Source organism: Thermobia domestica, chromosome 13 (assembly GCF_964235325.1).
Source record: "Thermobia domestica chromosome 13, izTheDome1.hap1.1, whole genome shotgun sequence".
Lineage (NCBI taxonomy): Eukaryota > Metazoa > Arthropoda > Insecta > Zygentoma > Lepismatidae > Thermobia > Thermobia domestica.
Genome location: NC_137466.1, coordinates 133,106,836 through 133,130,609, shown reverse-complemented (window position 1 = coordinate 133,130,609; position 23,774 = coordinate 133,106,836). Strand labels below are relative to the sequence as shown.

General features: G+C 35.0%; 1 protein-coding gene across 2 annotated transcripts in view; it reads left to right on the top strand.

Annotated features, from left to right (window-relative positions):
- Atg9 (autophagy-related protein 9) overlaps nucleotides 1-21,283 on the top strand; it is a 67,209-nt gene extending 45,926 nt beyond the window's left edge. For both annotated transcript variants that reach the window (XM_081736500.1, XM_081736499.1), the window contains exon 15: nucleotides 9,923-21,283. In XM_081736500.1, coding sequence (XP_081592626.1) covers nucleotides 9,923-10,081 — 159 coding nt within the window. In that variant the 3' untranslated portion in view covers nucleotides 10,082-21,283. The remainder of the gene's footprint in view (nucleotides 1-9,922) is intronic.
- Nucleotides 21,284-23,774: the final 2,491 nt, after the last annotated feature.

Sequence of the window (23,774 nt, the reverse complement as noted above, 5' to 3'; positions counted from 1 at the left end):
GTTTTAATGTCACGGCAAACCACTTGCCATTTCTTTCTTTGCCATGAATTACAGGCATGTCAATTTTGAGTATTCAACATTCCTGCCGTCATAAATAAGTTTATTTTACCAACTATTACAATAACAACAACAACAAAAGACCTAAGCAAAGTTTTACCTAAAGACAGTAATATGTTTGAAATATTCTGCTCAAAATAAATCATTGGTTATAGTATACGACAGTGCCTCATCATTTAGCGAGGACTCACGAAGTGCAGTCTTTTAAGGATTATTCATTGAGGATATAGGAACTTGAAAATGAGGTAACAAGGCGACTTCCATTTAATTACTGAGTAATATAAAATAAAATGTACGTCGGTTTGCGTTGCGTTTCGTTGTGTTTTATGGTATGCGAAGAATAATAATGTGCCCTTGTACGTAGTGTATGAGTATATGTGGGGGATTTGAAACATATATCGCATGTCACGTGCACGTGGATGCTTCTTACTACTTCTAAATGTAATAAAATCATTTTTATACGTAGTGCAACAGTAGGAAGTATCCACGCGCACAGATCATGAGGTACTGTTGTATACTATTACCAATCATTTTTTAAAATTTAAAAACAAGTTATTAGAATGTAGTAACTTGAACTAATACACAAGGTGGGCAAGATTTTACTTTGTGCAGAACAGTAAGTGTAACGTTAAGAATTCTAGTATATTTTAAACCTGACTTAATTAACGTTAACCCTGGAATACACAGGGGGGTGCTGGAGCACCCCAGACGTTATACTCATCGCCATTGTGGCTTTGTTCTCAGGCACATTGGTTGGTGCTTCCGTGTATTCTCATTTTGAAGCATGACATTCACGGTGGTGGGTCTGAAGCAAATTGTCTCGTTTCAGAAGAGAATATATTCAAGAGGTGGGGTTCTCCAGCACCCCACCTATGTATTTACGTATGTGAAATTCAAATTTTGACGAAATTTGTTTCAGATACTTTGCGTGCATATTTGTTTAATTGCATGATGTCGAAAGTGTGTGCAGGTTCAAGCAAGTTTATAGACTTTGTACTCAACACATTAGAAGAAGATTATGATTCTGTAGGTAATTTCAGAGAGTCCGATGACAATATTGAAGTGTAATCGGAAGTCGATGATGAAATTAGTGGAAGTGACGCGAGTGACACTAAGGGTAACATCGAAAATGATCCAGCTATAAGGGGAGCCTCTATATTAGTAAGAACCGGTCATATTTCTAAGCCCTGAACCAAGCACAATTCTGTGCCCGTAATATCTCAAAAATATTATAATTCTTGTTAGGTACTTTATTTAATGTCTGTCTGAAGAAAAAGTCACTCATCTTTCCTGTGCTTGTACATGTAGAAACACTCAAAGCCATCTTACCTTTTTTCTTTTTTTTATGTTGGAGAGTGTAGGCCAACCACGTGGAAATTTGGACAAAAAAAAAAAAAAAAAACTAGCAAGATTTGGTTGAAACGTTTGGTAAACAGTTTGAAGTAAGTTTAATTTACGTTACGTTAGGTTAGGTTAGCATTTATTTACGTAATCGTCAATTAGGCCACGAACTAGCTCAGCACCGAACATACTCGTGTAGTTTTGCCATGATTTATTTTTTGTGTTTTCAGAGTCTGACGCACATCATGCCGTCAACGAATTTTCAAGAAAGGTGGAAATATGAATTTCCCTGGGTAAAAGAAGGGAAGACGAAGTTAACTGCAGAATGTGTGTGGTGTCATACCACATTTTCGTTTGGCACCATGGGACGTACAGCTCTTACCAGTCATTCAAAGAGCAAGAAGCATCAAAACCTTGCAGCGACTCGACAGAAGACTTACGCAATGACATATCATTTCCCAACAAAACCTAAAGAAATTTCAGATGTTCCTGCGTCTTCATTAAATGTAGATCAACCTGGCACCAGCACTGGTCCTGTTCCATGCTCATCCAGCGAAACATGCTCTCCCACTCGTAGGTCTACTTCGACCCTGGACAAATATAAACTAAAAGATAGAGTCACACAGGCGGAGATTTTGTGGTGTATAAACGAGGTGATGAATCACAACTCTTTACGCAGTGCTGAAAGTAGTGTTCTTCTTTTCACTAGGATGTTTCCAGACAGTGCAATTGCTAGCGAGATGAAATTGCACAAGGATAAAGTGTCATATAGCATCGTGTACGGATTGTGTCCATACTTTCAACGTGAACTTAAATCCATATTACAAGAGTGCGAACATTATGTCATTGGATTTGATGAAAGTTTAAATAGTGTTGCGCAAAGAACCCAAATGGATGTAAGTGTACGCTTCTGGGACGATAACACGAACAGAGTCAGAACACGGTATTTGAATTCTGTGTTTATGGATCATAGTACAGCTACAGACCTACTACAAGGTTTGCAGAATGTATTGCAATCGCTTGATCCATTTAAGCTTTTGCAAGTTTCAATGGATGGGCCAAATGTAAATTGGGCGCTTTTACGACTAATGAAAGAGGAACGTTGTGCCTCCCTTGGTACAGACGCTCCACAGCTCCTTGAACTTGGCTCGTGTGGTCTTCACGTTGTTCACGGTGGTTTTAAGACTGGTATACAAAAAACTGGATGGGATTTGATTTCTTTTCTTAGAGCCTTGTATAACTTGTACGAAATGGTACCAGCAAGGCGTGCCCAGCATTCTGAAATAACAGGTTCGTCATTGTTTCCACTTCCATTTTGCCATATTCGTTGGGTAGAAAATGCGAAGGTAGCCAAGCGAAGCCAAGAAATATTACCGCATGTGAGAAAGTATGTTGAAACGGTTAAGGGAACAGACAAAGAACCCAACTGTAACAGTTTCAGAATAGTAGCTAGAAATTTGAACGACAAGTTGCTCTATGCAAAATTAGCGTTTTTTCAATCTCTTGCTGAGGACTGTGAGCCTTTCCTGACTGAATATCAGTCTGACACTCCTATGACTCCATTTTTACATGGTAGCCTTACTCAGTTATTGAAAGTATTGATGTCTCGCTTCGTTAAAAAAGAAATAATGGACAAGAAGAGTATCAATGCTATTGATGTTATGGAGAAAAGTGAAAACTTATATATTAATTTAATTCGTATCAAAGAAATTGACCTTGGGTATGCAACTAGGTCAGCACTGAGGAGATGTACAGAAGTTAGTGAAAAGGAAATGTTGAGTTTCCGAAAGCAAGTACGTGAATGTTATCAACATTTAGTGTCCAAGCTGCAGGAGAGGTCCCCGCTAAAATATTCCCTTACAAAAGCGCTGACGTTTCTTAATCCCTTAACCGTTGGTCATTCACAGGAAGAAGCTGTTAAACAAATGAGAGCAACGTTCGAAATTTTAGTGCAGAGTAATATTGTCTCAGCATCTGATGCAGAAAAGGCAGACAGAGAATACAATGCTCTAGTAGATCAGACACATGTGCGGAAGAAAATGGAGTCGTACAAAAGAAATGAACACAGACTTGATGACTTCTGGGTGAGTGTGTTACCACCAAATGATGTATATCTGTGCAAAATAGTAAAGATATGCCTAATTCTTTCCCACGGTAATGCAGCATTAGAAAGGGGTTTTTCGGTAAACAGGGAAATATTAGCTGAAAATTTGTCAGAGGATTCTTTAGTGGCGCAGCGTGTAGTGTATGATGCTGTCAATGAGGCTGGTGGCATACAAGCCCTTCCTATCCCAAAGCAGATGATTCTATCAATGAGAAACGCATACGCGAGATTCAAGGAAGCCGAAGAACACCGCAGAAAAGTGATGTCGGAAAAAGATCGCAGGGCCGCTGAAAAAAGAAGAACAGAACAGAGACGAAAGGAACTTGAAGCAAAGAAACAGAAAATCGTAAATCAGTTGTCGGAACAGGTTGCTACCATAGAGGAGGAGATAAAAAAATTGCATTAGATTGTTTCATTGTATATATGAAGAAGGAGACATTCTATGATCAGGTAAGAACTTGTACACTTTTTCATTACATTCAACCTTTCCTAATTTTACGAAAACATTTTTTTTTTTTTTTTAGAATGAGTCGGGAAAAATTTGGAAATGGTCGGGAAAAGTCTGGAAAAAGTCGGGAAATTGCTCACAAGTAAACCTTACGTTTGGGTGAATCGAGTTGCTGACTGAGACACATATGAGAAAGTAGTACTAAATGTGGTCAGTTTTTCAGTGAAGTTTTAGGTGCGAAGCTCCAGGGGTTTAGGAGATACAGTTACCAGAACATCACATGGAAGTACAGAATAGTCTTCATACAGTTGGAGGTAAAAGCTCTGTAAGACCTCTTGTAACGACAAAAGGTGAATAACAAATATATGGGTACATATTAGGACTATGGGGAAGTCATATAGTAAGGGTATACCTGACGGCGGCCATCTTGAAATCCGCCATTTTGAATTAAGGTTAAGTTTTTAAAATAGGAATAGGGTCATGTGATACATGATTTAAGGCGCAAATTTAATCAGAAGAACAATGGTGACGTTAATTTTGATTTACGCGCAATTGGTAAAAAGTTACAGGGAAATTAAATATTGTTGCAGCATATGTATTAGTCCTTTACCCCACCTTGTAAATTTTGTGTTAATGATAATAATTAAATAAAAAGCAGGTGGATAAATATTAGGTCTATGGTAAGAGTTGCCTTGATGGCGTCCATGTGCAAATCCGCCATTTTGAATCAGACAAAAGTTTTAAACAAAACGCATAACAGTGATACCTTATTAATAGCAAATTTTAGCATAACTCCAACGGTATAACCATTTTTGTTTTATCATTAACCTGCACAAAATTAAATGGATCGCTCCTTACGACTACTGCTTTGATGGAATTGTTAACGACAAATGTGTCAAGTGTAACTCGATTGCCTTTGTCAGGTGTGCTCACTGTGAGCAGAGCATTTGTGCAAGTCATGCACTCTTTCTTGAACTACATACTGATTGTACTAATTGAGGACTTTTCTGGAAGAAAGACCCAAGTTCAATTATGACTCAATTCCACTTTGGTCATTTTTCCTTAAATTTGCAACTTGTTTATGCGATAACAAATGCTGGGTAATGATAAAGCAAAAATGGTTATATCGTTGGATTTATGGTAAAATTTGCTATTAATAAGGTGTCACTGTTATGCGTTTTGTTTAAAAATTTTGTCTGATTCAAAATGGCGGATTTGAACATGGACGCCATCAAGACAACTCTTACCATAGACCTAATATTTATCCACCTGCTTTTTATTTAATTATTATCATTAACACAAAATTTACAAGGTGGGGTAAAGGACTAATACATATGCTGCAACAATATTTAATTTCCCTGTAACTTTTTACCAATTGCGCGTAAATCAAAATTAACGTCACCATTGTTCTTCTGATTAAATTTGCGCCTTAAATCATGTATCACATGACCCTATTCCTATTTTAAAAACTTAACCTTAATTCAAAATGGCGGATTTCAAGATGGCCGCCGTCAGGTATACCCTTACTATATGACTTCCCCCTAGTCCTAATATGTACCCATATATTTGTTATTCACCTTTTGTCGTTACAAGAGGTCTTACAGAGCTTTTACCTCCAACTGTATGAAGACTATTCTGTACTTCCATGTGATGTTCTGGTAGCTGTATCTCCTAAACCCCTGGAGCTTCGCACCTACAACTTCACTGAAATACTGACCACATTTAGTACTACTTTCTCATATGTGTCTCAGTCAGCAACTCGATTCACCCAAACGTAAGGTTTACTTGTCAGAGAAATTTGCTAGACACCATGTTTCCTGCAGCATGCAAGTATTCTCTTTTATTTTTTCAATAGAATTGGCAAAACAAAGAAATATTCCGAACAGAGTAAAGGAATTATCATCGGTCTTCATAACTCCGGCAAAAGTATTTCCGAATTGCAGAAGATACCACTATCAAGTGTGCACTACATCATCAAGAAATTTAAGACTCAAGGCATAACATCCAACAACCGTTGTTCAGGCAGACCCCGAGTTACAGCTTCGACGGAAGATTTCAACATAGTGCTGAAGAGCAAACGCAACAGACGTTTGACTGCACCTGAATTAGAAGCAGATGTCAATATGCGCCACAGTAAACCTGTGAGTGTGACTACAGTAAACAGAAGGTTACTGGATGCTGGTCTGAAGAGATGCATAGCGGTATTGAAACCGCTCCTCAAGATGATAAACAAGAAAAAGGGGTTCTATTGGGCAAGAGAACATCAAACTTTGACAACTGCTGACTAGAAAAAGGTCCTATAGAGCGACGAATCAAAATTTGAAGTGTTTAGGTCCATAAGAAGAGTATTTGTCCGCTGTCGGCCTGATGAGAGAGCATGTGAATCATGTACCGTCCCTTCAGACAAGTACGACGGAGGCTCTGTGATAATTTGAGGCTGTTTCGGTAGTTCCACTGTGGGAAATATTGTACGAATACACAGAATAATGAGTAAAGATGATGACAAGAACATATTACAAACTCATGTTGTTCCTTCTGGATCCGTCTGATAGGGCCAGAGTTTGTCTTTCAACACGATAACGACTCTAAACACACATCCAAACTGTGCAAACAGTTCTTGGAGGCACAAGAACAACAAAATATCTTAAAAAGTCATGACATGGCCCCCACGGTCCCCAGACTTGAACCTTATAGTGTTGCTGTGGGATAAACTGGACAGACAGGTACGGAAATGTTGCCCTACATCTCAAGAAGATTTATGGCAAATAATACGAGACCAATGGCGCAAAATAACCACATCCATATTAGAAAACTTAGTTGCACGTTTATCCAAAATTTGTCAGGCTGTAATCAAAAGCAAAGATTGACATATTGATGATTCAAAATTTTTAACATTTGACTGTAAATTGGTCTATCATACTTTTCATACAGAAAATGTATATTTTCTAAAGATATGACAATGTTTTATTTAATATAACTCCGTCAGATTCATTGCTTTTAGGGTGTTCAAATACTTTTGGACGGTAGTATATATATTGCCATTTTTCATGGCATAGGATTATGCGCCTATGAAATGCAATTTGCAATTCTTTGTAACGTGACTGATCGTAGCAAATGTGTGTTGAGTAATTGATTTGATTTTGTTAGCTATCATAGTGCATGAAAATTACCTTTTCTTTTATGTGTTTCCAGGAAATGGTGTGGGAGAACTCTAAAGATGTAGGATTTCGTATAGCCCATTCAATTTCGTATAATCGAGCCGAAGTGCATGATTAAAGATATTCTCCTACGGTAGTTGCATAATGTACCGGTGCTCCATTTTGCTGGAAGCAGACTCCAATTTCATCTAACATTCTAAGAAAAGACATATAATTCCCAGTACCTTGAAAGACATCTGGACCGGACAAATACAGTTAGAATCTCAGTTCATATCACTACGTGCAATCCTCTTTGCACTACATTAAATTGCACGCCCATCCGAGAAAATAAGTAACACGTTGGATTTTTTCTTCCTTAAAAAAAAAAAAAAAAAAAAAAAAAAAAAATCACATGCTTGTGGAGCATCCATAGTATAGTTTTCGCCCTTAGTATCGACATACTTCACACCTGAAATCAGAAATAATAAGAATTAACAATTCTATCTTAATATGTGTATGGAACGTAGCAAACCTTGCACTAAAGCTATACAAGAATGTGTTTTTTAACTCTGTTTATTATCAAACTAATATTAGTATTTAAGGCAAGTAAATTCCATAGTTGAAGTATATTCAGAAAAGAAAGTTTTAGAAGCCTCATACAAGTACTTTGCTTGTGGGTAGGATTGCTGCAAACTAAAGTATGTTCTTAACTTCCTTCAAATTTATCTTATAAGCGTGCTTATACGAACACGCTATCTGTGGATCATAGTAGAGATGTATTATTCATTCATCTATTTGTTTAGTCATTTTAACTTGACTTCCTCTTTTGTATGGAAATTGCAATAAATGAAACCAGTTTCATCGGTCAGAGTTTTCAAGGGAGAAATGTAATGAAGTAATATAAAATATTAGTTGGTAAAGTAGGTTTTCAGTTCCACTTAGACAAATCTAAGATAACTTTTCATATTGCAGCAATTAACTTTTTGTAGAGCAGAGTATCAATCTCGTCCTAAGCTGCTAGTCTTTATCACATTCATACTGCATGTTCATATAATACAGTCGCAGCTGTTGTTCCTTGCTGTGAGTGCTATTTCGCGGTAGGTTTCGATGAATTCATTGTAAACTCCCTTGTAAATAAAATAAATCGTGTTTAAAATGGGGCCGCGGTGGCTTGGTGGTAGAGCGTTCACCTCTGGTGCATGGGGTCTTCGGTTCGATCTCAGCTCGTGCTAAGTGAACTTTGTGGTGAACAAACACCGTATGCATGGGTTTTCTCGGGGTTCTCCCATTTCCTCCCACTTTCCTCCTTCCATCATCATTCATTTCTCATCGTATCCTTCAACCTAACCGGTTTAATCATGGGACGTAAAATTTAGTTTTTTTTTTTTTTTTTTTAAATAATTTCGTGTAAAAGTATTAATTCGAAAGGGATAGCATCTGTCTGAATTGGATTATTTTTCATGCAGTAATTTGAAAGTTAAAAAAAAAGACCAGCAAGAATTATTGTAGTAATATCCGACTAATTGTCAGCAAAATCTCATACACACTCATACCTGTTCTCTTATAACCTTCAAGTGAATTGACCTTTTTTTTCACGTAGAGAAAGCATTAGCTTTTGTAAATTAACAGAAATTTCTTGAAATGAGTTCATTATTTTGGACATTTATTGTCGAAAGAATATTTGTGAGAGTAGTTTATGTTCTTTCGCTGGCGGCAGTATCAGTAGCAACACAACAACGATGGCATATCAAAGAAAAATCTGGCTTCAGGACGCGAAAACTAAGAGCCTGATTTCCCAATTGCTGTGTGGTTCCTCAATTAATTAAATTATACATTACATAACCAAATTTTCTCTGTTTTGCTATTTTATTCTTTCAGCGATCTGCTGAGAATGTACAAAATTTAACTTTTTTCACCCCCCGCCAATCAACATGTGGTTTCATAAATATTAATACTCAAATATGAGTGTGGTTACGGTCCTTGTCGTAGTAATAAACATCAAACTATGTTCATATTCCTTATGATCACTATCCATTTTGATATTTAAATTGAAACAATACAGTTTAGGTTTCAATTAAATCATCACAATATATTACTATAGAAACACACAAATATTAATGCTCAAATCTACAAATGATTACGGGCCTTGTCCTATTTTGAAATAATCAGATTGAAACAATACGGTTTTTAAATACAGGGTGGCCCAAAAGTACAAGTAGGTATGCGAACCCGTACTGATCAGCTCATGGGATTTTATATAATTTACTTATTGAGATCTACACAGGTATTGACTTAGTTTCTTCATTATTTGTTTTTAATTCCTTTTCACTTATGCCTTAAACTCGGAATAGACCGAAGCAAATAAATTCATTCATACTTGATCAATGCAGGTCTGTATACCTACTAAGATATTGGCGTTAGGCAGGCAAACAATGGCGCAGATGACGACATCTATTAGTGTGCCTCTTTGTTATTAGGAGACGTTTTCCATTTAAAATAAGATACACAATCACTTAAAATATTTCGTATGTACCATGTGGTAGCAGCACAGAATAACGATCTATCCGTGAACTACCGAAGACTCGAACGCTGGTATTCCGATCAACTGAAATATCTATCTCAAATTATGAGGAAATGACTGGGAAGTAAAATTTGAGAGTAAGCACCAAAGCAGTAGTAGTTAAACTGGCAAGAGCAACCGTACCACAAGGAAGAGTTCAGGGTTTGAGTTTCCAATAGTATGGCGACCAGACTTTCCTGTAATATGCTACCTCTATACTTACTTATTATACAGAATCTATAAAGAAAATATATTTTGTTTGTGTATCTTTGTAGGTTAAAAGAAGAGGATATACTGAAGCCATTAGCAGGTCACTCTGGCAGAGACCTCATCAAGAAATGCCAGGTATTTCAGAACAGCCAGATGAAAGTGATCCACGAGCTGAAAGAACTCCTTTGTTAGAGTCAAGAAATATACTAACGAAATCTTCCTAGTAAAAAACTTAATTTTAGTGCAGTGATTGCGATAGAATGTGTTCTTTTTCCTTTTCTTTCTTGCTAATTTGATAGCCTCATGTCCTTTTACTTAAAAAATGGAAGAAGAGAGCAGATGCCCTGTGAAGAACGTGTATGAACAAAAAAGGAAGAAAAAAATAAAGGAAGCTTTATTGGTAGCTGATTGTATATTACTTCAGTGGTTTGGTCTGCGAGTCTTTGAAGTGTTTTTTGTGTGTGATTTTTATTTTTTTAAAGCTGTAAATCAGCTGCAAACAAAAACAAACAAACAAACAAAAAAAGAACTTAGAATGGAAAACTGTAAGAAATTGCTTCTCTAGTCAACTGTTGTGTATCGTTTTATTTAGTGGTAATATTTTTTCTCAACTGTAACATAGGGCAGCTTCGGATAATTAATTTTATATGTCTATACGAAATAGTAACTTTCGCGAGAATGGTAAAAATAAATTACCTTCTTTGTTATTTAAATTTTACTGTACGATATTTTTTTCTCCATAATATTTGTTAATGACTGGTAATTGCTGTAGTTTACTAATCATTATTGACGTTTCTTATCATGTATGTTGTTTGTATATTTCTGCAGTGATTCAAATATACAAATTTAGTTGTCAAGTTTTATAGGTGATAATTTGCGTATTAAATCTTAATGTCGGAATAATATAAATGTTTAGAGATGATAGATTGAAATAATTGTAGTACAGATTAGTACAAAAAATTGTTGTAATGAAAAGATACATTGTTCGTAAGTCAGTTTTTCTTTTTTAAATTTTATTTTGCCTTTTGATGTTTTATCAGTGGGTTTTAAAGATGACGTAAGGGCATTTCTTAATGGTATCTTCTGTTAAACTTCTCTGGTCTCTTTTCTTTCGAGCGACATTTTGCTTTAGTCTTATTTGGTTCATTTTATTAATTGCTCAAGAAAGAAAAGAAAAGAAAAAAGAAATTTGGAAGAAACCAATATCCTGTAGAATCGTTTACATGTTTTGCCTCTTGTGACAATTTTAATTCTGAAAACAATATTTACTCTATAGACAAGTGTTAGAGTGGAATATACTGTTTGCTGAAAAGATGGGAGAAAAGTAAAAGGATTAATCAGCTGGAGAGAATAACGTTGAAGAACGGAATTAGAAACTAGAAAATTGCTATTTGTATTTCTGTTACAGAAACTTAAGTGTTTATTTGACTTTTACGTTTTACGATTGTATCTTAAAGGCGAGATGAGAAGTAAATTATAATAATGAAACAATAGTATGAGCTCCTTCGTGGCTAAGTGGTTAGCGTACGCGTCTTTGGTGTGGGTGGCCCGGGTTAGTTTCCTTGGCAAGAGCTCTATGATTCGGATCTCACGTTAAGCTGTAAGCCACATCTCATATAGCCTTGCTGCTGAAAGAGGCACTGAACTCAAAATCAAAGCAAATCAAATAATGGCAAATACCCATGCTCTTAGTGTAACTCTTACGAGTAAAACATTTAGTGCTTGCCAGTTTAGCGCCGCAGATCACTCGACCGTATTAGCATAGATAAGAAACTAGGAAAAGTTATGTCTTTACAGATACCAATTGGAACAATAAGAGATTAGTAAACGTGATTTGTATATTTGAAAGATAGAAAGCAGATTAAAAGGGCTCCTGGTTATAATCTTTTTCGGTTCGACTCATCGAGACAATCTTTTCTTTGTTTCTTCAAAATCGTTCTAGTAATGTCTCTTTTAGCAGCTGCAGATTATGTTTAATCCTCTGTACATCAATCTAAGTCCTAGTCATTTGCGCTTGTCTATGTCTTTCGTTTGTTCGTTATTTACCAAAACAGCGACGTCTTCATCAAGCCACTAGGAGACGTTAAAAACTGACACCATAAGTTACATAGATTCTTCTTATTTTCCATTTTTGCAGCAATAGGTATGCTGAAACATGTGAAACCCAATAGTCAATTTAACCTTGCACTTAAAATACACGAAAAAATTCTTGGTAGTGGTCAGCCCGAGTTCCTGTAGATGGTAATTTATCCAACCTGTTTCCCGCAGTCGGCACGCAGTTCTCTTCATTGTTGCTATATATATATATTTTTTTATTATAACCTCTAACGATACTTTTCCATTCAAGCGGTTACTCCCAAATTACAGATAACAACAATAAATATAAAGTATAGAATTTTTATTTACTAATTAAGTAACTCAGTTATTATAAATAGGAGAATCGTGCTACAAATTTAACTATCTTACAGCTAGCATGAAATAAATATATTATCAAAATTTCTGATCTGTTAATGAGATGGCTGAGCTCATTTTGTGTATATCGCTTCCCTCTATTACGCCTACCCCATGTTGAATAAGACTGTTATATTTAGATTGAAAAGAATTATATATATTATAGGCCATATTGCTTGAAATTATGTTTCGTTGTTTCAGAATATGAAACAACGAGTTCTAAAAAAACTTAAGATGTTTAAGTGGTGCTAACTGAAACTTAGTACGGTAATGTTTTTACATTGATTATAAAATTCTTCTTTTAACCACTAGACGAGGGTTTTTACAAGTTCTAAGCCTAACTTTGAAAGCAACGGTCAAGAGTCAAATATAGTGTTATTTTGAACTTTGTCCCCTGAGAATTCAAAGCGTTTTGCCGATCGATGCTCAAATGTATTTATGCTGCTGATTAGCAAAATTTTGTCGAAGCCGTCCAGAATGACATCTACGGCACGCATGATGCCGTTATCGGTGTCAAAATAAATACTTTCCAACTTTTTTTGAGGTTTGGGATCATATGAGAGTCAGAATGTGCCAAATCAGGGAAATAAGGTGGTGGGTAGGGACCAATTCGAAGCCCCAATCTTCAATTGCTGTCATGGCGAAGATCGATATGGCTGTGGGCGTTGTTTGTTCGTTTCTCACGATGCTTCTGCATACAATCACAGTTTTTGTAGGAGCCCTGAATAATAATTCCCAGTTACTGTTTGTCCCTTTCGAATATAAAATAATATCATCACCCTTTCCAAATCCAGAAAAGAGTAGCCATCACATTTTCTGCTGAGGACATTGACTTAGCTTTCTTTTGAGGTGTCAATAGTGGCGTTTTCACTGCTTGGAACTTAGTTATGACTCAGGTTGGTAATGGTGAATCCTTCTCTCATCTACTGTTATGAATCGACTCAGAAAGAAATGTGAATCTACCTGGAGGATGAAGCTTGTTCTTTGAAATTTTGGTCGGGGTCGGACGTTGTACGCATCTCTCGGAAAGTTTGTATGTATGCAACTTTTCTCATTCCCGGATGCTGGGAGTTAAGTCTGTGAACGCTTGTAGTTGATGAGTCAATTGTCTCATCAATTTGCCTGATAGTCAGTCGGCGATCATTTATGAGACTTGCATGGACTTCTTTAATGTTTTCCTGTTTTAGTCATTCAACGGAGGGGCCGCGGTGGCTCAGTGGTAGAGCGTTCACCTCTGGTGCTACGGGTCTCGGGTTCGATCCCAGCCCCCGCCAAGTGAACTTTGTGGTGGACAAACACCGTGTGCGTGGGTTTTCTCGGGGTTCTCCCGTTTCCTCCCACTTTCTTCATTCCACCATTTCATTCATTACTCATCATCACCGTCTCCTTTAGCCTAACCGGCATAACCGTGGGACGTAAAACTCAAAGATTTCATTTCATTTCATTCAACGGATCTTTCTGATCGTCTTCAGTGATCGTTTTCCCCTCCTAAATTCAGCTGTCCATTTCTTCATTGTGACATAAGAAAGGGCATTCATCACCCAATGTAGTAACGATGTTGGTGTGGATAATCTGCGTCATTAAACCCTTTGTATGGACGTACTCAAAATAGCAGCTCTTGCCTTCAGTTTCTCCATTGAGTTTTTTAAACGTACGAAAACAGAAAAGTAGATATTAACACTGATTTTGGTGTGACATGCTATGAAGGTACAACAAATATGTCCTGAAGATTTACATGTCTAATTATATTTCTTATTTGAGCTTTGATTTTTTAAAATAAGCCTCGTAATTGCTATTAGATGAAACTTATATGGATTGCTGTAGATTACTATTTTGGAACCTTCTTTGTTTTAGCGTAATACATATCGTAGGTACAGTTCGTAGCGTGTATTCTTCTTGTCATCTTTTCCATTAGCCTATACGAAATTTCGAGCATTAAACCGTTTTGTAAAAGTGCATTATCTTTTGCAAGTATTGCAAATTACATTTTTCTAATTCGTAGATATTGTAGTTTCGCATGTTATTAAAACAATATATATAAATATTGACCTCAATTTAAAGAAATGCTCCGGTCCAGTGAGCCACAGATAATAGATAAATAGCCATTTTCTACACATCACCTAGATAAATGTTCGCCATATAACAGCCATAGCCATTCTTGGATGGTAGCGCAAGAGAGTTGAAACCTTTTTTCTTCTTGAAAATAGCTTCTTGACAGTGAAGCTATTTAGCAGCTTTTGTTTTTTCATATGTACTTTTCTTTTTTTAAAAAAGGAAGGTAAAAATACAAGTGTGATTGTGTCTTTTTGTTCTTAACTTCGGGATTAACTGGTTGTAACTAACTTCAGATGGACATAAATGTAAGGAGCAGGGCTGTTCCATCGATTTGCAGGGCCTGAGGTGAAATTAAGTTACAGAACCAACGATGTAGGTGAGAATTTCATATCCAACATAAATGAATTATTTTCCACCAATAGTGATACCTAGCACCGAATTCTAGTGTAGCCACTGTTGGCGCTATGAGTACACTTCTCGATATTAATAGTGTACAGTCGTAAAAATGGCTTAAAAATTATGTTCCATCATCTCTAAATATTTTGAATCTCAAAAATGAATTAGAAATAGTAAACTTGTTACTTTTCCTGAAAGGCCTAACTCTTTCCTTCTACGACCTGAGACACCCGTCTCAAATTGCCACATCCACAGGACGGCCTTGCTGTGAAGGAAAATATATTTGTAACAACCGATGTAAGACTTGTCAATAATGTTTAGTAAATAAAAGCTACTGTCCGTAGAGGGATAATTAATACTGTTATTTTAAATTATATTTTACTTGATTTTTGTCGAGTTACCGTCATTTCCCATATCTATGGTCCAGATTTTGCATATATTTGGCCATATCTTTTCTAATATTTGCCGCAGAAGTCCATAATTTTGGCTTTGGGTAGTCTATACCTTCCGCTAATAAAATAATTTACTGTCGTTAAACTAAGCACTTTACGTTCACATTTATGAAAGAAAATATGGTGGTACATAGTTATGTTGTAAGTTGCCCAACAATGGTCCATGACTAGATTGTGGTGTGGAAGCCAATGTTGGGAGTCAATTTACATAAAAATGAAAATCTACAGAATAGAACATTTATTAAAAAGAAAATAAAAGTATTAAAGTACAAAGTTTTTAATAAAACGGCACTGTAAATTATCAAATAGTACCATTTATAATATCAGTGATATTTTAACATTAACACTACGGTAATACACTAAAGAAAGCACCAGTACCATTACAGGTTAAAACTAATTCAATTCAAAGTACTGTGCCATACCTCTGTCAAGTTCTTTCACTTTGAAAAGTCCTCGGGAAGAGGAAATTTGCTGAGGTGGAATAATGTTAATGATTATATCACTTAGTGGATAATATAACCTCTCTTCTTGTTGTGGTCATATCCAGTACGAGACAGCTTTTTCCATACAAGAAACAACAACCCATGTCTCCCGTGTTTCCTTTACAATGCCTAGCCATAGCCTACTATCATAAGACACAATAACATACACACCCTCTTGCAAGTCAACGCCATTGCAACTGGAGTTTTCATGGCTAAAGATGTTGGTAGAGAAATAGTCTTCGTCTTCATGTAACATAGAGACATTTGTATCTGTATCTGAATCTGAAAGAGTTAAACGTGAGAATTCCGGCTCGTCATCTTCACTGTCTGAAGATTCAAATTCTTTTGAAACTCGTCTGCTCTTCACTTTCATCTTACTTTTAGAAAGCTTCCGTTTTGGTGCTTGAGATCCACTTGTGGAAGGCTGTTCTGCTGCAACATTTCCCAAACCTTGAAACTCATCTATTGAAATGCTTCTACCAGGTTCAACATGTAGTTTTCTCTTCCGGGTAGTACCGGTACATTTTTTGAACGCTAACGCATTGGTATCATCATTATTAGCACTGGTACTGGTGTCGTTTCCATAACGCATTTTCTCTAAATGTTGTAAGAAAACGGTTGATACAAGAGAGGAAGTTTTGTTCCTTTCAGGATCAGATGATGGGAATCTATCTAACACTTCGTTCCTGTTCAGTGGATATATTCCAGTTTTGCGAAACCCAGACTGTAGGTTAACTGCTCCTCGATCATGAAGCGTTTCCATCAGCTTACGCAAGAGGTTCGGAAAAATAGCTTTCGGAAGGGTTCCTTGTTTCCGTCCTTCACCAGTAAAATAAGCAATCAATTGCTTCTTGGCATTTAATAATTTTGTAATTTTCAATAAAACTGATAGACAGGAACCCAGAGCCCCAGCCTGGATCCGCCACTGCCTATAGTCAATGAAATAGACCTAGGGTTGAACTAAGAAATAAAGGTGCAAACCAAATGGGATACATCTATGGTCCACATTGTAATAACACGCTAAAACATTTCACAGACTAGAATTCCCAACTATGGTCCACGAAAATGGTGGTACATTGTTGGGATTCAAGTTGAAGACTTTTGTTTACTAGTCTACTACACAGAAACAATATAATTTCCTTCAATAGTTTATACCTAGTTTTACTGTAGACATAAGACTGTTCTTAAAATAACAACTTTCATGCGTATCATACTTATCAATTTTATCCACCGAAGCTTACTTTCCACACTTTTATGCACGAGGCAGTTATTGTTATTTTCATCACATCACGTCTCCCGCGCAAATAAAACCCGCGCGTTGAAACCAACTATGTTGCCCTATTGCACCATCTATTGGATGTTCTTTCCGATGCCTATCTTAACTCCCGGCAGGAAACCGTACTAGCTATTGCTAATGACGTCATGAGAGTTGTCTTGGACCATAGTTGGATGCCTGGACTATATTTATGGGAAATGACGGTACTTTGTTTTCTTGTTGAAAGTGGTTGTAAGTGATGTGGAAGCATAACAATGCTTTACATGAAGGGAGATAAAAGAGCATTTCAGAAAATGCTAAGGGGTTTCACTTTATGATAATCCCATATACATCTGTTACCGCTACAGTAGTCAGTTTCTAACGTATAGAGAAACATTCACAATACTGCAGTAGCTATGAAAGGATGTACATATAACGATATCATATTTAACATGAAACGTGTGTTTAATAACATATTTCTACTAATTATGTATTGAATTTTTATCGTTAATACGAAAGATGTTATCTGCGGCCATAGAATTCCTGTTTGTTCTAAGACGTGTCTGTACGTGTGAGTGAAATTCTTTCGTTATCACCTGGAGTTCTGTAAGTTATTCAATGAATATCATAAAGTAGTGTGTGCTTTCCTGTTTTTGTAATATTTGAATGCTCAAGATTTATTACAAATCTAATTTTTAATTTTGAATATTAATTTTCAATCTTATAGTTATGCTTTAAGTGTTAAATATTGTAGTTGATCATAAATTTGAAACTTGATTAAAATTGAAATATGACACGGGAATATACTTTGAGATTACGAAAATGAAACTTCAAACTTCGTTAAAAAAATAATTATTAAATTAACGAATAGCAAATATATATATTTCACAGAAAAAGTTAAGTGTTCAAGATATTATAACATGAGGTAAGATTATCATATACCTCGTTTGCTTGTAATATGCAGAGGACTTTCGTGAGCTATACTACAAAATATGCATATATTTTATTAAAAATAAATAAATAAGTGATTATGCACTTTATGAATAAGTTTCCGGTGTAAATCTTGTTAGAACAAATGAATCCAGAGTAGGTATATAAAAATCAAAGCAAAAGATTCTTAACATGATTGATAAGAAACTATGATAGTGAAGGCAGCAAATGAAACGCTTAGCTTTCACAGCTCGTGTGATTGGTCATCGGAATGTAAACAAGAGAGTTGACAAAGAATACTAGAGAGCAATACAGTGTTAAAATGGCTGGCATAAGAATATGGCCAATCACACTAAGTATCCCGCGTTCTTAATAGTATGGTAAGGAGTTGATAGGGGTTTGAAAGTTGCATTCAATCTGGAGCCTTCAGTATGATGTTTTCTTATCAATAATGTATATCTTATATTTTCGTTATATATAAAATTTTATCAACTATGTTAATGCAAACTCGCTCAAGAAATTGTAAAGGCAAACAGTGTTTATACATAAGCTTCTGCTATATATATTTAAACCAAAAACCTTTGAGACAGCAATGTGTTTTGTGTAGCTTGTTATTCCTTTGATAGACGTGTCTTCACCGAATAAAACTTACGTACTTTTTCCAAATAGAAGTGACAATAATAGTATCTATGTTGTAAGATGTTTTTTTTTTTTTAGATGAAAATAATTGAGGTAAGGACGATAAGTGTACAAATATTTATTATACAGTTTATAAATTTGTCTTTCTTCTGAACGAGCTTGCAGAACAAATACTAAAGAAAGAAAGAAAAAGATTGTATATAAGGAATTCACATTTTCCCTAATTTTATACACCATTCTTTGGATTATCACTTGATTACCGTAATAACGTTAAAAAAGTATATTTTATTAAATAAACTCCCAAAAACAATTTCAATTAAATAAGAATAAACCTCTTTAAATATTTAGCTTTAGTGAAATGAAAGTATTTCTGTGTAAACGTAAAAGGTCAGATTAAGTATGTATGGCTAGTTATAAAATAAATCTTGCTTTTAAAATTACATTAGTACCTTCTGTATCAAACAAGTAGAATTTTCTTATTTCTCTCTTTTAGACATCGTTATATATCCTATATTATATACAGTCGCCAACAAAAGTACTCATTCACTCGATAGATGTTCTTTCATTAACAACTTCGGAATAAATTGATTTGAGTATGTACTTCGCTGTCTGTTTACATAGAATTAATCCTCTCTACGTAGAGAAACCCGAACTCAAATTAGTTTAATCCCTCTGTAGTTACAGTCAAAAAATTACGTCTAGTATGAAATGTTATTTGGTGAGTATACATGTGTGTGCCCTATAATCGTATAAACTTTCGCTGGTGACTTAACAGAATCGAAATATACGATTTGCAAAGAATTGATCTGCAGTACAATTTAGCAAATTTCCACTGTATTTTGAGCTGCTTACACGTGATTCTCGGTTACTGCGATGTATCACTTGTAAAAATTCAAGCAATATGCAGAGGTAAATCTGTGAATAAGGGTGTAAGTAATTTAGGTACTATATTCGTACTAATTACTCGTTCATGCATGGGAGTCTACTACTTACGTAATTTTGTACAATTAAATCAGAGGGATTTTTAAAAATCATGCAAGTGTATAATTTTGATACACAATATATTGAAAATTGAGTTAGAAACTGTATTAAGGAGATCCCGTTACTTTTTCAGAGGTCAAGCGTTTTCTCTATAGAATTTTCTTTTATTGTAAGTCGTATGAAGTATTCTAATAGGAAATTATACAACTAACTTCGTAACCTATACAAAAATTTAATTCTTCATTTTTTTTTTTTTTTTTTTTTTTTTTTAATAGTTTCCAACTATGTACATTTTTGAACCAAAAGTGACGTACAAAATTGCAAATTACAGAGCAACATGTCGAAGTTGAAAATCTTCTGGTTTCAGAGAAACTCTCATTTAATTACAAGTGGCCAATTTTCAGAGTAGTGATAGTGTACATTTATATTTGCATTGTTGCAGATACATTTGCCTAAATTACAACAGTGGCCAACTTTCAATATTTTACTGTACTGTGTGTTTCATCGTCATTAAGTGTTAATACATGTCCTCACGCTTGACCTCCGAAAGGAAATGATACTCTTTTGCCAAATACTAACGTTTATTTTTTTCCTTTTTTAAAATATCGTGAAAAATACTTAATAAAGCAGTTTATATGCATATGGTTACTGTTCAAACAATTTTTTTCTACAGCGATATAAAGTGTGAATTGTTACATGTAAAAGCCATTAACAGATGCTGTAAACTAGTTAATCTAAACCCATTTACGGAAGTATGCCAGCATTCCTTATTAGTGAATGATCAAAGGTCTAAGTGTAATGCGATGTGTAAACTTTTGAAAGCAAGAAATATTATTTCTTGCAAAGTGCAATTTTTTTTACTTGAAATTCAATGTAATTGAATTGGTGAGAGGTTTGAAAAGCAAAAAGATTTCTACAGCGTGTTGCAGAATCAGTAAATGAAAATAAATAATAACAAAGAGGTATTGAATACCTTAAGGAATTGTTTCAGTTCTATTAGCGTATGTTACCATAACATATTAATAAATGTATATAAATGGTTAAATTAATTGTTTTCATTTGTTATGTCTAAAACATAAGAAAAAATGCAAAAAAAAAAAAAAAAAAAAAAATGTATGGCTTCGAACTGTTATTAAGTGATCATTATTTATATTATTGTGCAGGATATTATAATATCATACATGATCTATATATACTGTGTATGAATTACAATTTTAATATCCTGATTGCATGGATTTCTACTTACGTATTCACTCAAATAAGGCTGTGCAATTTTTAAGATTTCAAGTGATTGTTCAAACTCACTATAAATACATGATTTTAAACTTGTGATTGTGTAGTGTTTCTTGGTTTCAAGTATGGATTTTAAAAAAAAAGTACATATATGTATATTGATAGAGGAAAACTTGAAAAATATAAACATAGCTTATAAATGATGCATATTTGGCAAAGCAAATGTTGTGTGGATGAGATTTGTCATTCCAAAATGTACATATAAATTTCTTATGTGTTAAGCTTAGAAGAAATTGCTAGTGCTAGAGTTTTTATAACATGAAATGAAAAAAAAAAAAGTTTTAATATCTCAACCTTTATCTGAATTTTGTTTCACTTCACTTCAGAACACACTATAAAATTGTTCCCTATCAATTGTCAAACAAAAATGTTTGAGTTGAAATTTTCACAAGCCTGTAAACAATTGAAAAGTTCTTAATATGAAAGTGTATGAAAACTACTAAATTTAAGAAATATATATATATTTGTATATAATAAATAATGAAAACGAAATTAGTAATGTCCAGTTATTGTGCGATTATTACATGCGTGTGTTATGTACTTGTAAAAACATATTTCTGTTTTCACAGCATCTGTCAAATCAGCAGTACAAACTTTTTTTTTTTTTTTTAAATAGTAAAGTGTTTGACTGTTTGGTATTTCGTATTGGATTTTTTTTCTCTCACGTTTCATTAAGAGTAAAATTCAAATCACTGATTTTGTGGCTGCTTAAGATATGATCAATGCTAATAACAGATGGCATTTAGTATCTCCCCCAAATCCATCGACGGCTCCGGAGCCGATACTATCACTCACAGTGAACCGTTGTAAACGACCTCGTTTATGCGTATACCCACCATCACTGACGCGCCCGCTACCTACAGACTCAACCGCTCGTTACCGTTCGGGGCCCCCTGCTCTGCCTCGATTAGATAGCAGTCGTGCTTCTTAGTGGCCACCTAGCTCAAGTTGGTTCCAGTTTTATGCACTGTAGTTTTTATTTCATACGTCCACACTGCATTTAGACTCATGACTACATTACAGTTACAAGTAATGAACCATAATCACTGCCAAGTGAGTCAGTCACTACCAATTGATTTGGGAGAGAAACTAAATAATACCCCTAATGACTTAAGAGTACCACTTGTATGTCCATGTATGGCAAGCCAACGATCAAAGGATTTGCGCTCTGAATACTCATTATTTAAAATCTGTAAGGAAAAAAGTGTAATGAAGACATTGAATCGATATCACGTAATACTGAATTTCAGACTGATTCCAAGATTATTTATGGGCGCTGTAGAATATATATTACATAAATGAATAAAAAGTATTTACCTCTGTATTCTGTTTAAAATTTGAAATTAAATTTATAATTTTATGTCCCACGATTATGCCCTTTAGAATAAAGGAGACATGATTAATGAAAGCGAATAATTAAAGAACTGATAGAATGAGAATGGGAGGTAACGAAAAACTCCGAAAAACCCTACGAATATGATTATGTCCACCAAAGACTCACTTGGCCTGGGATGAACCAGAGACCCTTAGCACCAGAAGTGAGCGCTCTGCACTGAGACACCGTGTCCCCTACTTAAAATTTGAGTTTATATTATTTTGATTCTCTTCCATTGACAGGATTCCGCAGACTAAATTTTTAATTATAAATGTCACTATGTTATAATTAGAAGTATGTCGTTATATATGTTTGGTCAATAAGTAGTGAAAAATCATAGTGGCTGTTGGTGAGGGAAAATTTCATGGACCAACTGTGTGACAGACTTTTTTTTTCTTTCTTTCAAATGTACAGAAAGAAATAGGTTACTGACGGATTCTAGAGTCGATCGTAATTATATAAACTCAAATTTAAAACATGATTCGGAGGTGAGTACGTTTTGTTCATTTAATTTTAATATTCTTCGGTGAAAACACTGACAAATCTAACATAGGTCCCTTATGATCAGATATTAGCTTCAGACAATTCGCTTTTATACAAGACTAACAATAGGATTTTATATTCATATATTAAAAATAATATAAATAATTCGTCTAAAATGTTATACTATTACATTTATGTTGTATTCCATTCGATTCAACGAACGTCCCTATTTCACCAAAACTTTCGTACCTTTATCGATTGTAATGAAACTGTGTGTGTGCTCTCTTAAGCTTGGTAGTCTTCACACATGCACTTCGGTAAAAGTGAGTCGCGGCTCTGAGCTGCTATAAAGATCACCCCGCCAGTAGCTGGCTCGAGCGGAGTGCTGGCGGGGAAGAAAATAACACGCAATCGAATGAGACCCCTTCACATGTGAGCGTGAACTCAGTTGGAATGGAGAAAAATGTGCATATATTTGTTACTGAAAATTTTCTCTTTTTGGTATTACTCTGATGAAGTGCATACTTTATACTATTATACAGTTCGTCAAACGAAGATATAGACATCCTGAAGTAATTGGAAAATTTTCTGTCATGTTCTCTCAGTTTAGGAAACAGACTGTAAAATGAACATTCTTCCAGTCTTTATTGATTTATACGATGAATCCACATTGTTCTATATCTTTTTCTTTTCTTTCTTTTTTCTTTTCTTTTTTTTTTTTTTTTTTTCGTGCAATTTATAGCCAAGATTAAAGCTGCTGCAACTTCTGGCTCTAACATGACTGCCGTTTTGGTATCACGATCTTTTGAACGGCTCTCAAGATCTTAGTGTGAAGGTAGCCTTAGGAAGCACATTCTATTACGTGGCATTGAAATCCGTCTAAAATAATGGGTAAAATCATCCTCATGTTGGAAATTTGCGCGAATACAATAGGTTTCACGAGAACTTTCGTAATAAATAACTCGATACCGATATAGTACGTTTTATATTTTCATTCCTAATCTCCTCGGTTGCTTGAGGTTGAAATCAGTTAAGAATAGGGAATTTATCACCATTTTAAGAAGGTATGGTCCAGGATAAATTACGTGAAAATTGAGCTTTGATTAAGCATAGCAAAGTTTCCTT